Here is a 16,174-nt window from a genome sequence, read left to right as displayed (position 1 = left end):
TCTGCTGCTCCCCCTGCTTGTGCTCGCGCTTTCTCTCTCTCTGTCAAATTAAAAAATATTGAAAAGAAAAAGGAAAAAAGAAATGTGTGTAGGAGATGTCACTGATGATGTTGTAGGCTGCCGTTCTCGAACAAACGCTCAGTTTTAAAAACCTTGTTAGTAGTCATTTGCTTATAATTTAGAGTCCATAACAATTTTCCATTTTTCCACCTGTTTCTTAAGAAAAGTTATATTCTCGGGCCTCTCCTAATAAAATAATCAATTTGATTCCATGATAGGAAATTGTAAAATTATACTTTGATCCCACCATTCTGTTTGATTCCTTCTCTCATGTTTGTCAGAGAAAAGCAGGTGCTCTGCAGATACCAGATTTTATTCCAACCTGGGCAATAAATCCCCGAGAGATGACTCCCCCACCATATCCCCCGCTCTCAAATTAGACTTGTAGAAGATGAAACACATGTGAGAAACCAAGTAACCAAGAAAAAGTAATTATGTACAATGTACAAAGTAGGTTCTGACAAATTGCATGATGAATAATGAACATAACCAGATGAGCACATGGAAGGAAGAAAGGAAAGGCAAAAGGAACAGCTAACGTGAAATGGGCAGTGTTTGGAAAACAGTAATAAACTAGAATACAGAATCGAAACCTAGCTTTGAAGTTGCTTCTGCAATGGGGGTGCTGGGGTGGCTTAGTCAGTTAAGTGTCCGACTCTTGGTTTCAATCAGGCCATGATCTAGGGGTCGTGAGATGGAGCCCCGAATCAGGCTCCATGCTCAGTGTGGAGCCTGCTTGGGATTCTCTCTCTCCCTCTCCCTCCCCCTCCGCCAGCTCACATGCTATCTCACTCTCTAAAATAAATAAATAAATCTTTGAAGTTGCTACAATAGAGTAAAACTGAGCAAGGTGGGGTCCATAAAATAACCAAAACAGCTGTTACATGTTTTGTTTTGTTTTTAAAGCGACTCGCAGTTTGTACCCTGAATGTTGTGTTATTATAATATTCCAGTGTGTGATAATGACATTAGTCAGCACATATCTACTGAGTATCTGCTATGTGCAAGGCAATGTGTAATCCTGAGGCTATATGAAGAGAAAAATCACAAATTCTGTCCAGGGGATTTTAAGTCTTATGAGTATCTAAGGCATTTACTGTAAACTCCCTTGTCTTAAGTCTTTAGAAAAAATGGCGCCTCTCAGGACCCCACTCTACGTCAGCCTAATCGTCTACCTTCTCTGGCCTGGATGTGCAATCTGAGCCTTGCAGACAGCACCACTGTGCCTCATAGCCTTAGTGTCCATGGTGTTCCTGCTGCTTTCCCGCAGTCCTGCCATGCATTCCTCTCTCCCGTTCATTCCTCATTCAACAGGTAGTAACTGCAGGGCCTGGGAATGAGGGTGTCCCAGGACCAGGGCAGTCCTGCTTCCAAAGGAGGGGAGAGGAAGACAGTAAGCACAGACTTCCATAAGTGAGTTTGTAATCACCACTGTGATAAAGGAAGGAAGTACAGTGTGGGGTACCATGAGAATATGTAACAGGCACATCTGACCTAGTCCACGCAGTTGTGGAAGACTGTCCTGTGAAAGAGATTTTGAAAACGAGACTCAACAGGGTTGCGTAGGAGCATTCAGGTGAAGAGTTGAGGGGAAGAGTTTCAAACCCAGGGAAATGACAACCCCCAGACTCGGAAGCTAAAGAGCATCATACTTTTTAGGAATTTAAAGAAGGCCAGGTGACTGGAGCACAGGAAGTGGGGACAGTAGTGGGAGATGAGTTTGGAGTAGTATGTAGGGACCAAAGCATGAATGGCCTTAAAATGCATGTGAAAGATTTTCAATTTTATCCAAAAACTAATGGAAAACCACTGAACGACTTTAAATTGGGCAGCATTATGATGCCGTTTATATTTGAGAAGTACCATCTGTCAAGAGATTGGAAGGAAAATCAGAATAAATGCCTGGAGATCAGGTGGGAGGTAATTATCCTAGTCCAGGTGGCAATGATGGCATCTTGGGCCCATTTTCAAGGACTATTTTAAATCACTTTTATTCTTCTCAAATTCTCTACTATACCATCGTTCCCCTCATTCTCAGCAGAGAGCCTTACTTACCTAACAAATAAAACTGAAAACTAATTGTTTATCTTCCCCCTCACCTTTGTCTTCAAGTAAAATTTCACTAGCATCCCAACCCTGTCAGAGCAGGAGAAGCCTCACAATAATTCATTGCCCTCACTCTGGGTCCCATTCTCTTCCTCCACCTCAGGGAGGTCATTTCTTTTTTTTCTTTTTCTTTTTTAATTTGAAGATTTTATTTATTTATTTGGGGGGGTGGGGCTGAGGGGGTCGAGAGGGACAAGCAGACTCTGCACCGAGCGTGGAGCCCATTGCGGGGCTCGATCCCAGGACCCTGAGATCACGACCTGAGCCGAAACCAAGAGTCAGGTGCTCAACCCACTGAGCCACCCAGGCGCTGCTCAGGGATGTCATTTCTATTCCCCTCCCCTGCTGACTCCCCTTATGAGGAGAATCTGCTCAAGTTTCTCTCATCAATTGAAAGAAACAATCTTCCAATCCAGTGGTTCTCAATCTTGGCTCCACAGAGGCTCCAAAAATCTTACTGCCCAATCCGCATCTTAAACCGACATGTCTGAATGGCTGTGGGTAGGATCCAGCTGTCAGTATTTCTAAAGTTGTCCAAGTGATACTGATGTGCAACCAGGGTTGGAAGCCACCTCGGTAATCCCATGTCCCTCCTTGCTCTTCCCCTTAATGGGCACATTTCTTGAGAGGTTTGTCTGTACGTGTTGTCTTCATTCTCCCACCTCTCATTATGTTCACTGAAGCCCTCCTTGTGCTATTTTTAGGGAATATTTTTTAGTTCTTATTACCTTTAAAAGATTCTCTTTCCTTGATTTCTTTGGATCTATATTCTTGATTTGAAAGAATGATGATGTGTGCCTTTCAGTTTGCTCTGAGTTTAAAGTACCTTTGAGACAAGGAAGGAAACACATCCAGAAAGCAGCTTGATGGAAAGTTCTAGAGTTTAGCAGAGAGCTTTAGATTTCGGTGTTTTTGGTATTACTGCGTCTTCCAGTTTCACGTATATGGAATCTATTCCTAAATCGTCAGTGCTCTGGTGAGCTCCCAAACCCGCTCTGCTTCCATCCTCCCTCTCCCAGGCGAGCCACCGTTCATCCAGTTGCCCAGCCCCCAAATCTTGCTGGCATTTTTGTGTCCTTTCTCTCCCTCACCCTACCCATCATAAAGTCACCAAATTCTAGAGATTCAGGCACCTAGGAATTTTCCATTGCCCTGTCTGTCCACCTCACTGCTATCCATTCCTCATCCCTGGATGATTTCGATAGCCTTGATCCCTCTGCTTGCTTCGAGTCTCACCTCCTTCTCATCTAAGCCACAGCCAGGAAGATCTTTCTCAAATGAACGTGTCAATATTCAGTCTCTTGCTTTAAAATCCTTTCATGTCTCCCTATAACCCCTTGGATAAAATTTAGGATCCTTTAGCATCACGTGAAAATTCTACATTTCTCTACCTCTCTTTGGCTCTCCGGTTCCATCTCCCTCCACCTCTCTTCCTTGCATTGCCACCATACTGACCTACCTCACTGACTCTCGCGCAAACATGCCAATCTGCCATATGTGTTTTCATTTCAGGATTTTGCATGTGCTTTGCCCCCTGCCTAGAGGAATCCTCTGCTCGTGCCCTCTCTAACTGATCCTTCAGAGTTCTTCTGGTTACCACCTACTCCCAGAGATGAATTGAGAGCCTCTCCTATGGGCTCCTGTAACTCAATTAATTGCAAATTCTTATTGAGTTGTTTGTCCCCCCTAATTTACTATGAGTCCCTTGAATGTGTGGTTGGTTAACATCGTCATTGCTTGGCACATCCCGCTCCTATGAAATGTGCTCCATATATATTTGTTGAGCGAATGAATGAACGTAGTACAAGGGGAAGGAAGAAGGCCCTGTGCCATTGGAAAGGTATGACTAAGATGTTTATTCAGAGGATCAGAACGGTGTGTGTCTGCAAGAGATCATGCAGCTTTTGTGAGGAAGGTGGCGTTTTAACTGAGTTTCCAAGTGTAGATAGGATTCAGAAATGCAGAGCATGGGGGGGGAGGAATGCTGGCTATAACCAACAAGAGTGAGGCATGGAGTGGGGGTAACTTTGTGAATTCCATGTTGTGCGTGTGACAGAGAATGGGACTCATAGCAAAGACCAGCTATGCTTTGCCCACAGTAAGCCTTGGCTGGCATTGAATCTCAAGGTCCTGCCTGAACTAGAGTATCTGAATGAAGAGCTGAGAGTGGTCCTAATGCTCAGGCAAGTGCTGTCACCAGGAAATGGCAGCAAGTGGCTTTGGAGTCAAAGGATTAAGAGTTGAATCCAGATTGACCTTTCTGTGACCTTGAACAATTCCTTGAACCTCTCCAAATTTCAGAGGAGTAAGTAATGGAGTTGATCTACTCAAGGAATTGGTAGGATTAAATGAGAATGTTTCGAAAGGCCTAATATACCTGGCTTAGAGTGGACATTTAATGACTTTTAGCTCGAGGCTGTTATCTTTTCTTACACCGGAGAAAGAGAAGCCGCCTGATGGGATAGATTTCTCGGACCTCTGTATTAGTAAAGCAGACAGATTTGACTGTAAAGCCCAGCTTTACTTTTTATTCATTAGCTTCAATGAACCTCGGCACATTCCTTAATTTTCTGAATCTCATTTTTTTTCCAACTGAAAATTAATTCAGTGTAATTTGTCCTTCAAGGGGATGAAAAGAGAGAATGTATATCACAGTGCCTGGCAGACGAAGTTAATCTAAGAGGGAGACTGAACAATTCATCCTAACATTGTGAGAGCTCTGTAGTTTGGGCTAAAGCAAGCACGCCACTCCCCACCCCCGCTTTCCGAGCAGTCAGGAAAGCTTGTAAGACTTTTAGACTTTGTTCCTCTCTTTTTATTATTTTTCTTCTTTCCTTTCTTTTGACTCGTTCTCATTAAATTTCGTGTGTGTGGGAAGCTCCAGGAGAGCAGATGTCTTCTACCTAGACAGATTTTGAATCATCCCCCCATGAACCACACTTGCTCTGAGTTTGTTTGTCTTCAGTTATGGTCCTTGGCTGCGCCGAGCCCCTGGGTTTGTTAGTTCAACCGGCCATTTATCATATTTAGTGAGTGCCCCTATGGTCTACACATTTTTTCAGTTCGTTCCCTTGATAGGCGTCCATGGCTAGAATCCTTCATCCTTGCACCTGGCCTATCGAGAATACCGCTTTATACCGTGTTCAGGACCCTAGGGACTGCTTTAGCCCGGAGATCTCCATCCAGCTCTCCCAGCCTGGGTGTCCTTGTCTCTTGCTTGCCCCTGTCAAAGTTTAAAGGACTCACCTGATATCGGCGCCCTGGATATCCAGCCGTGTTGCAGCTGTCTGTGTTACTTCCGTCTCCGCAGCAGATGTGGATGGAGAGGCTCCTGCCGTGTAATGCTGACTTCCAGATGGTGGGCGTGGGGAAAAAGAAGGCGTGACAACAGGAGTGGAGGCCTCAGGAAGTGGGTGACAGGAGGGAGCAGACAGGTAGTGGGCAGAGGAGAGAAGTGATGGGTGGCAGAGGGAGGGAGTCACATGGAAGGAGTGTGATTTGTTACATGCTTATAATAGAAACTGACTCGGAATTTACAACGAGCAAGTGAATGCGTATTTACTTCAGAAACCACCAATGTTAATATGTTTACCATAAGCTTTATCTTCACATAAGTATGATTTTTAGTAGCTGGTAATTAAAGTTCTCTGCTGTTGTATGGTTCCAGAAAAGCTATAATCACATTCATAATAATGGATACTCATGAACTTGAATTTTTTAAATTAAGCATATAAATTAATCTCTTTATTGTTGCATTTAACTTCTTTCGACTTTTAATTTGGGGTTCAGATCACAACATGCATTAGGATAGTTTGTAGCTTGGTATTAGTAAAAATAATTTGATGTGCAAATTAGATTTTTAGCTGGTCTTTTGATGATAAGAAGGACATGTAAACAACCATAAGTCAAATATACAATTCTCCACAATCCCCAGAAAAGTTAATTAATACATCTACCATTTAATTAGAAAATCGCTACCAGGGCTCGTTATTTTCATATGTGTCAACTTGAGCTAGTTACATAATTCAAAGGCAATGTTGATTTTTATCACAAACTTCGTGTTATTGATTTCAGTTGTAAAACTGAATTCACACCCATGTCCGTGTACAACACTAGATTTACATACTCTTTCAATTTTGTTATGCACTCTTGTGTAACAGATTAAAAACCGATAGATATCTCTATGTGTTTCCCTCTCCAGGAAGGCAGCATTTCTTCTTCACTTTAAAGCTGCCAATACAAATAAGAAATTAAGAATCTAGGAAATTTTGACTTCCTGGAGCAGGGTAAAATGTAATTGCAAATAAAAAACCGTAAAGGCTAAATCTAAGATCTAGAGAGCATTTCTTACCCTGGGAAGAGAACGTAAGAAGCTGACATTCGCAGAGTGGATGGCTCCTCGTCGAGGCTGTTTATTCCCAGGACCCATTCAGTCATCAAACATTCAGTGCCTCTTGAGGAACATGCCCTTGAGGACTTGTGGTCTAAGGAGGAACAGACAAGTAAACGGTGAGATAAGTGCGGGGCTGGAGGTTTGCAGACGCTGGGGGTTGCCGTGCGGTGGAGATATACAGCGGTGGCTGGGGCAGCGCCTGCCAGAGTCAGGATATGAATCCACCAGCGCTGTGTGGGCAGCAGTCCGTGTGAATGGGTGCCAGTCGCCAACAGCAGGCCTGGCTGTCCCGGGACACAATAGCTGAATAGCGGCCCCGAGTGTGTGAAGGGGCTCCTGTTGTGTGCTGGGAGCGAGAGGTCAAAGCAACCTTCCCGAGGAGAGGGGATAATGGCTCAGAGGAGGAATGGCGGTAGCTAGGTAACGGGAAGGCAGGTGGGGTTTTGCGGCAAAGGGAAGTGTACAGAACCTCCTCTGTTGGTGCTGGGGGCGGGGGGTAGGATCCACAGAACCCCGGGAGTTCTCTCAAAGGATATCTGCCTCTCTGGCTCTCCCATCCAGTCCTTTATCCTCCCATGTGGGAGAAGGGTTTAAGATCTGCGTAATTACTTTTTTAAAAATATTTAATCATTTTTTAAAGATTGACTTATTTATTTGAGACAGAGAGCATTGGGGGAGGAGCAGAAGAAGAGGGAGAACCTCAAGCAGACTCCCTGCTGAGCGGGGAGCCCAACGTGGGGCTCGATCTCAGGTCATGACCTGAGCCAAAACCAAGAGTCTGATGCCTGACTGAGTCACCCAGGTTCCCCAGACTTCTCTGATTTCTTGACATCACCTCTGAAATTTGTTCCTATCAGCCCCTTCCACAACTTATATGATTATCTATCACGTTAAGGTTTCAACCCAAACTTTGATTTTATCATCTTGTATGTGTTTCCCAAAATGAGGGTAGAGACCAGGGAATGAATGAGAAGGAAGTACATACTTAAGTCATGGGGGAATGGGTGCGTTGAGGAAGTGGAAAAATGGACATACCCAATCCACAGAGAAATGACTTAAAAGCGAACCCAGTGGCCATGCAGAGATTCCCATTAATTCAAGATTTTTCTTTTCACGTAGTGTTATATTAGTGTCAGGTGTACGCTATCGTGAATCGGCAGTTCTGTGCGTTGCTCAGGGCTCATCAGATCAGTGTGCTGTGAATCCCCTTCGTCTGTTTCACCCATCCCCCCACCTCCCCTCTGGGAGCCACCTGTTTGTTCTCTGTATTTAAGAGTCTGTGTTTTTTTGTGTCTTTGTCTCTTTTTTTCCCTTTTTTTTGTTTCTTAAATTCCGCAAATGAGTGAAGTCATATGGTATTTTGTCTTTCTCTAATTTCTTTCACTTAGCATTATTTCTCTAGGTCCATGCATGTTGTTGCACATGGCAAATTCTCATTCTTTTTTATGGCTGAGTCATCCGTGTTCTTTTTTTTTTTTTTTTTAAAGATTTTATTTATTTATTTGACAGAGATAGAGACAGCCAGTGAGAGAGAACACAAGCAGGGGGAGTGGGAGAGGAAGAAGCCAGGCTCATAGCGGAGGAGCCTGATGTGGGGCTCGATCCCATAACACTGGGATCACGCCCTGAGCCGAAGGCAGACGCCTAACTGCTGTGCCACCCAGGCGCCCCCATCCGTGTTCTTAATATTTATTTTCTCAAATGGCGTTATCATTTAGGACTTTTATTTCCTCTTATAGATGTTTTCCCTATCTCAAAATATTGCCCAACTGGAGGCCCAGGTTGAAAAGGTTACAAGAGAGAAGATTTCAGCTATTAATCAACTCGAGGAAGTTCAAAACCAGCTTGCTTCCAAGGAAATGGATGTCACAAAGGTACAAAGTGAGATTTTAGTTTATAATTTTTTCCTAATGTACAAAGCCCAGAAAGCCATTTGGAATGGCAAAGTTTTGTTATTGAAGATGGTAAAGATCCACATAATGGTCATTAAGCCAGCATTTACTTATTATTGGCAGGCCCTCTGATGGGTGCTGCAAATACAAAAGACGAATTAGACACGAATAATGTCCTAGAAGAACTCAAGGTTAAGTGGCTGAGACAGACTTATCAATAAGCAAGTTTCATGGGACTTTAATCATTGAATATTTTCTAACTTAGGAGAAATGTTTGCCAGAGATAGTATGGGTTTGGTCTCCACAGTGATAGTAAAAAAGATTTATTGACCACATGAAGAGTGTGCTTAACATAAAAATTTCTCCACCTCCCGTTCCTTTTCAGACCTGGTCTCTAAAATCAAGGTTCCAATACTAGGCATCTTATTTTGTTGGTCCCTAAATTTATACTTTAAAATATCACAGTGTCTGTGTTATGGGCCTCACAAATTTGTGAACCAAGAACTAAAATGTTTTAATAGTCTTTGCCAGTTACTGTAAGGCACATATTTACAGAACACTAGGAAGTCCATGTAGATTTCAGCAATAAGTTGCTTTAAAACTAAGAAACTAAATGTAGGCATGCATGATGTAACAAATGAAATCGATTGGTTTTTTACCAATTTACACAGATCATTTTGTTTGAAATGCATATCTTTTCAACTGAATTTTACTTATCAACATATTTTCCTAAATGTTGACACATTTGTAATGCCATTGTTACTTTATAATTTAGTAATTTAAATTACCTTTAGTACATAGGAGAAACAAAGCCTATTTTTCTTGTTTTTCCCTTGAATTTTTGTAATTCTCCATTTGCTTTCTAAAATTCAAGCTAGCTAATGGAAGAGTTTTAAAATACTACATTTGCCAATATCATCAATGGGTTTGTGTGGAGGTAGGGTGGAAGTAAGGGAATGGATATAGAGGGCTGGCAGTGGTTAATCCAGATTAATGGGGGAAAGCTGGTGGTGAGAGGGTCCAGTTCATTGTAGGGAGAGAACTTTCTGTTGGAACGTGCACAGTAAAGAGGCCTCCTCTATCTTTAGAACCGTCCAGAAAGACTCAGGAATTAGAAGTGTGCCTTGCGATGGCTCCAACCCTGAGATAGCATTCTATTTCAATTTAATTTGCCAGTTTATTTTAGATAAACTTAAGGGTTATGGATAAACTTAGCAGATGCTAAAGTGAAAGTAGTAAGGCAAGGGAACTTTAAAAATAAAATTAAGGGATGAAATAATTTTAAATAAAACTTAATGCTTAGACATATAATAATAAACAATACTTTTGTATTGGTATTGGGTTTGAAACACCATGGCTGGGTAATTATTGTTTTTTGGGTTATTGTCAGTTTGGGTTTTTTCATTTCATTCATGTATTTAAATCAAATAGGTTAGAATAAAAATAATTTCTCAAGCAAATTTGGGCACCTCTAGTTTTTTTTTTCTGTCATTCTTAATTTTAAACTTTATTTAGCTTTAAAATTAATAACTTTTTGTAAATTACTACTTTTTTGAAATGAGAGGGATCAGCTCTGACACACTCAAGGCATTTGAATTTCAAATCAAATTTTTTGTAGTTTTATTCTTTTTCCAGCATTTTGAGGGCCACTGGGGAGAAACTTTACTGACTACTCCATCTTGTCACTATAACCTTTAGACACAGATTTGTTTATTTTTCAAAGTATTTTTTATTTGAACATGGGAGATAGATAAAGGTTTTATACGATTCTAGTACCTCAATAATGATAAAACTAATTTCTGAAGTTCTAATCATCAGTTTGGAGAAATACCAAAATTGAAGAATTTCAAGCAACTATAACCTTTGGATGATACATGATTTTTAAAAACTTGTATTTGTAAATCAGAGACTGAATTAGCAGACTTGTGTATTAATTAAATCTCTCTGCAGGTTCTCAGTTACCTCAAAGGTTCCTAATGTCTTTGTTTAGATTTATCTGCTGATTGCATTTTCCGAATATATTTACCTGTCTATAGAGGCCCTGGATTGAAAAAGAAAATTGTAACGAGGATGATACACAACACCCTTAAGATGCCGTGTATATTCATTATTTAATGATATGTTAAGATCATTTCACTTAAATGTATAGTTTCCTTTTATGTTGAATGCTATAGTTATACATGGTTCCAGACTTCACCAGACAGTGTTTATTAACTTAAATACATCTCACTGTGCTTCAGATTGACATTACCTACAAAGATTACAGTAAATAGTGGCTTCTGTGCAACTAAATACTGTATAGTCTCTTAGCGGAAAGAAAAATTCCTTTATAAATTTCCTTAAATAAAAGCCTAACTGATCAAATCTTTAAAGGAAAACTTTATTTTATAGAATGTCTATTTAACTATGACAATTTGAATGAATATTCACATAGCTTCATATTTTAATTAATGATTTTATCTACATAAAATGGAGATGATAATGCATTTTGGATGACAATATGCAATTGAAACTGTTATTTTACACAAAAAACCATGGGCCACATTACTTAAATTTCTTGGTTATACATTTCTTTATCACTATCGGAAATTGTTAAACTCAGTAATACCTGATATTGCCTTCACATCTTAACAGAATACATTGACTATTCTCACAGAAAATGCCGTTTTAGGAAAGTTCTATTGTATTTTACTTATATGACCTCTAGGGGGCACCAAAAGATCTAATTGGAGGCATTGCCTGGTAGATTCCCGCAGCTGTTGATCTAGTTTTTACAATCTAACAGGTGTGTGGGGAAATGCGCTATCAGTTGAATAAAACCAAAATGGAGAAGGATGAGGCAGAGAAGGAACACAGACAGTACAGAACAAAAACTAAAAGGGATCTTGAAATTAAAGATCAGGTAAGAGATGACGAGTGTAACTGCAACGATTAAAGACGTAATTAAAGACGTAAGTTATTTATTTCTATTATATTGCTTCTAACTAATGGAACAACCCAGTTTATACTATTAAAAGAATTTCATTTATAATTGCCTAAAATTATCACCTTTCACATGAAATGGTGAGAATACAACCGCCTGCATATAAAATCCCAATCTGACAGGTCATAAATATACATTTGGATATGTGTATCTATTACTTACAAAAGTTAAAAAAAAATGTTCTAATGCACAGTTTGAACCTAAAATATACGTACATAAAGTTCTTGAAAGATGCCAACTTGAATCCAATTTTAAGTGAAAAAGTTTAAAATTTGTAAGATGAGATGAGTTGATATGTAAATATGTCAATCAAATTGATTGTTGGCAGAGCGAAACCAGTTTTAACTAAGATAACCATGAATACGTTTGCTCAAGAAGCCTTAAATACAAGGAAATTAGAAATGTTGGGGGAAATTGTGCTTACTTCCATTTCAGTTGAACAGATGTTTTATCTTATATCTTTGTTGACATCGTGTAGATACTCCAGTTTTAACTGACGACATGCTTAAAGTTTTGAGAGAGGCAGTTCTCATAGACTCTCTTTGGATTTTCTGTTTTTGTGGTGCAGTACAGAACATTGAAGGCTTTCATCCTTCATATTCAATGAAAGCAGACTGATAGATCTATTCAATTAAAATGAGTTCTCAGGGTCAGTATTTTGAAAAAAATCTCCACAATTTAAAAGTAGGTAAACTTAAAAGTAATTTTTTTTCAAATATATTTCTAGTTCATAGCTTTTTATTGTACTTTTCAGCATCTTTTCCCTTTCAACCCAGTCACCTCTCTATGCAGATGATGTAAAGGCAATTGGGGAAAGTATTAAAAATGAAAGTGATAATGAAATTTAGTACTTGAAAAGTCATATCTTAAATCCCTGGCACTAAATTAACATCTGAACAACCAGAACCAGATTCTGCTTTTGTACCACAATATTCAGAGTGTTATGAATTTTAATTTTCAGAATTTTCATTATTAATGTGTATGGATAATGAAACTATTTTATGGCATCCAGTTGGGGGCGTGCCTGATAGTGAAATTGAAAATGCTCCGTCTGCGACAGAAGGTCTAGCACTACCAAACCAGACAGAACTTTCCTTTCCTTTCCTGATATATTATGACTTCTTTTTTTAAAGGGCATCATCCTGGTATGGTCACTAGCATTGTTACCCAACATAACGACTTGGACTAATGGGAAAAAAAGAGGAAGAGTGTCTGAGTTACTTAAAATTACAGGATAATGTTCTAGAGAGACAAGACACTGTCGGAATAATAAGATTACCAAACCACTTGTAAATGAATAATGTGTAGAAGTATTTGTAATATCTGTGTGTCAGAGCTCTGGCTCATTGCAATTAACCAGCAATGATGTGGAGGCCAAAGCGGCAGGATTTTAGAAGGAGCCGTTTTCATTTGTAAACATTTCCTGCTTACTAGTCAAACATTAGCAGTCTTCATAATGATTTCTAGCGTTTTTTTAGATAAAGATGCGCCTTCTGAGGAGGTCAGAGGGGTAGGAATAAAACCTCGGAATGGTTACAAGGTGTTTGTGATGGGATGTGCTTGTTACCATTTTCTCTTGGACAGAATGCGAGGAAATCTCATAGGTATTCTTTGTAACTATTTTGTATTGAACAGTTTCAGAAAAGACAGTGGTGGTGTCTCATTCCGTGGGTGATCTGGAGAGGCAAAGCAGCAATGGTTCTTTGGTCTTTCAGCCATGACCCGACCTTCTGTCTGCAAGGCCAAAGAGCCACTCTGCTGGGCCACCATCTGCACTCAAGAGAGAAATTTACATCCATCTTTTAAAAGCTGGGCATGTGGAGCATTTGTCGGAAATACTCATAATAATAGAAAGTGTATTTAACTTTTAAAGTGTCGGACATTGTGCAATTCAGCATAACAAGAAGGCCATCTCCCAGTTTACAGACAAAGCGTTCCTTGTAATCTAGTCATTTGTTCATATTTTTGTTAATCTGGCCTCTGGATACATTTTTAAAGTAGGTGGGAAACTGTGAGATTGGAATGTAGTCAGAACAAGAGCTTTTTTGATGTATACAAAACAGGGCAAATGGTTGACCACCAAAATCATTTTCTTTGTGACCCGAGCCTTGACTCTGGCATAATTAGAAGGAAGGGTTAGGGGAGTGACAATAGAGATCTCTTCCTCCCACTTTCTCCTTTTCTTCTTTATATTGTGTCAGGAACCCATGGGAGGATTATCCTTCCCATCAACTCCTTTGTATCTCTTCTGCGTAGAGCGCTCCTGCCAGCCTGAGAGGACGCTTCTTGCACCAAAAAAAAAAAAAAAGACATTTGGTAGAGAGGAGAATGAAAAATCTGCGCCCTAGTTTTTATTTGAATTCGTTTTGTAGGCAACAGGTATACACACACACGCACACACACACACAGTCCGTTATGGGAATTGAAAAACATATAAAAACAATGTTATAAAGAATTCCCACACATCCATCACTCAGGTTTATCATTTTGCCAGTCCTGTTTCGTCTCTCTCACATTTTTCTCCCCTTCGTCATCCTTGTCATGGTCTGTTTCTTCATCCTCTCTTCCACAACCTCTTCGTCTGTCTCCTTCTTCTGTTGTTCCTTTTGCTGAAGTCTTTGAGGCAGATCTCAGACATGATGTTATTTCACCGACGAATCCCTCAGCCTGCGTCTATGAAGGTTTTTTTTCTCGTGATCACTATGTCATCACACCTGACAATACGAACAATAATGCTTTAATATCTTGTAATGCCCAGAGCATCCTCACACCTCTCTGACCGTCTCTGTGATGTCTGTTTTCACAGCTGGTTTACTCAAACCAGACCCACGGGTGTGTTTTTGTATGTCAGAGTGTTATGGTTTTATCTTCTTTAGTAGGGAATAAAGGGACATGTTAGCAAAATTTCAACTTTCTTTATCTGTTGTTGTCGTCTTACTAAATTTCACACATAAGTTTCGGCTGTGCTCTATATAAGATGCCTCAACGTCATTCTAAAGAAATAGGAATTTGTCCTACAGCAGCAGTGTGAGGAAAGTGATCCCCATGCAGCAACCCCAGCCATCATATCCCTTTAGCGTCTGAAACCCACAATTCGTAATTAATTTCAGAGCCTTACATTTAAGGTTGGGGAATGCTGCAGGAAGCCCTGTTATTACCCTGGCAGCGAGGTTAGCTTACAAGGGAGGCATAAGTGGGGGTTTCCTTGCCACCTTCTATTCTAATACATGAATCTCAGAAAGTGATTCTTTAAAGCTCAGATCAGGGCATCGTGTAAAAGGAAAATGCAGGAAAAAAGTGATGCTGGAAGTATTACAATATAAAACATTGTTCTTCCTCTCTCTGCTCCTCTCCTTCCCTCTCCCCCCACCCTTGCCCAGTTATGGTGTTCTGTGTTTGCCGTTTGACTTTGGACTGCGTCCCGCACAGGCACACTCACGGTGGAGTGCGGGCATGCAGATCCCTGGATCCGGATGAGCAGAGAGTCCACGCTGGGTCTGCTGAGTGTGCAGTAGTGATGGCAGTTGGAGGCAGGGGTGGTCACCTCCCTGTCCCGGGATGTCAGAAGTGACACACTCAACCTAATCTTCCCCAAGCTCACATCCGGGCTCCTGCCAGAGGCAGAAGGCCACACAACCCCACCCCCCATCCTCACACTGCTATGACCTGGTTCTGCCCAAGGCAGAGGGCAGGCAGATCCTCAAGTAGGGGCCAGAAGAGGAAGCTGCAGGGGACAGGTGTCTGCGTCCCACCTCGGGGCTGCTGGGAGGCAGTGAAAAGATAAGACCACAGATAAGAGCGGGGGTTCCACCGTCTCATCAGACTTCTCTGACAAAACACAAATGCCAATTATATAATCATTACGAATTTTGAGATGTCGACCACAGAGCATTGAACAGCAAAGCTTGGCACCTGTCTAAACACAGGGTCCTGTAGGACCGCAGCAGCCACTTGTCCGTGATGCTGCCAAGGCCAGGGTGGGGGGAGGCAGGTGGAGGTTTGGTGTGCTGCTGCAAATAGATACACACACGCTTACACAAACAGACATGCAGAGTGTTTAACACGCCCGTGTGCCCTGCATCCCTAGGGAGGGCTGCCCAATGCAGCTCGTGGGCCAGTCTGGCATACTGCCTGTTTTTACAAATAAAGTTGTGTTAGAATGCAGCCATTTCTGTTCATTCACGTGTTATCGATGGCTGCTTTCCTCTGCACAGGCAGAGTCGAGTTGTGGCGGAGACCCCACCCCCAGAGCCTACAGAGACTAAAATACTTACTATCTGAGCCTTTGTAGAAGTTTGCCACCCCTGCCCTGGGTATGGAAATAGAATTGGATGGCTTAAGTTTCTCGTGCCTTACGAGAAAGTGGAGCTTTGAGTTTGAAGACTCATTAGTCTTTGATATAACGTCATGGTTTTGGAGTATTTTGCAGTATGGCACATGGCCTCATCCCTGGTCTCTGGGGCATCTCTTAGCATTGCCCAGTGAGTGTGTGACTGGTTAGAATGTCATTATCTTAGTAGTGGCACATGACTTAATAATGGCTTAGATGAGAGGGGCGCCTACATGGCTCAGTCGGCTAAGCGTCTGCCTTTGGCTCAGGTCATGATCTCAGTGTCTTGGGATCTAGCCCTGTGTGGGGCTCCCTGCTCAGCGGGGAGTCTGCTCTTCCCCCCCTGCTCATGCTCCCTTGCTCAAATAAATATATCTTTTAAAAAAATAATGGCTTAGATGAGAGTGTAA

The 16,174-nt window shown here is 41.2% G+C and overlaps 1 protein-coding gene and 1 long non-coding RNA gene across 19 annotated transcripts in view; one reads left to right on the top strand and one right to left on the bottom strand.

The window, feature by feature from the left end:
* LOC109489460 lies at positions 1-6,606 on the bottom strand. 2 transcript variants are annotated; one of them, XR_004627232.1, is made up of 3 exons: positions 6,518-6,606; positions 5,413-5,510; positions 1-40 (listed from the first exon to the last, which is right to left on the bottom strand). It is a non-coding gene; the product is annotated as an uncharacterized LOC109489460 (long non-coding RNA). The 2 variants fall into 2 exon arrangements; XR_002142468.2 differs by having other exon boundaries at positions 5,413-5,567; positions 6,518-6,605.
* Positions 1-16,174, top strand: part of SDCCAG8 (SHH signaling and ciliogenesis regulator SDCCAG8) — a 239,423-nt gene that overhangs the window by 78,501 nt on the left and 144,748 nt on the right. For 15 of the 17 annotated variants that reach the window (XM_034666639.1, XM_034666637.1, XM_034666643.1 and 12 more), the window contains 2 exons: positions 8,299-8,433; positions 11,237-11,353. The exons of 1 other annotated variant lie outside the window; for it this stretch is intronic. In XM_034666639.1, coding sequence (XP_034522530.1) covers positions 8,299-8,433; positions 11,237-11,353 — 252 coding nt within the window. The remainder of the gene's footprint in view (positions 1-8,298; positions 8,434-11,236; positions 11,354-16,174) is intronic. One more of the 17 variants, XM_034666635.1, reaches the window with a different exon arrangement.

The sequence above is a fragment of the Ailuropoda melanoleuca genome, chromosome 8 (assembly GCF_002007445.2).
Source record: "Ailuropoda melanoleuca isolate Jingjing chromosome 8, ASM200744v2, whole genome shotgun sequence".
Taxonomy (NCBI): Eukaryota; Metazoa; Chordata; class Mammalia; order Carnivora; family Ursidae; genus Ailuropoda; species Ailuropoda melanoleuca.
The sequence above is the reverse complement of the archived record's forward strand: the minus strand, read 5'-3'. Positions and strand labels throughout refer to the sequence as shown.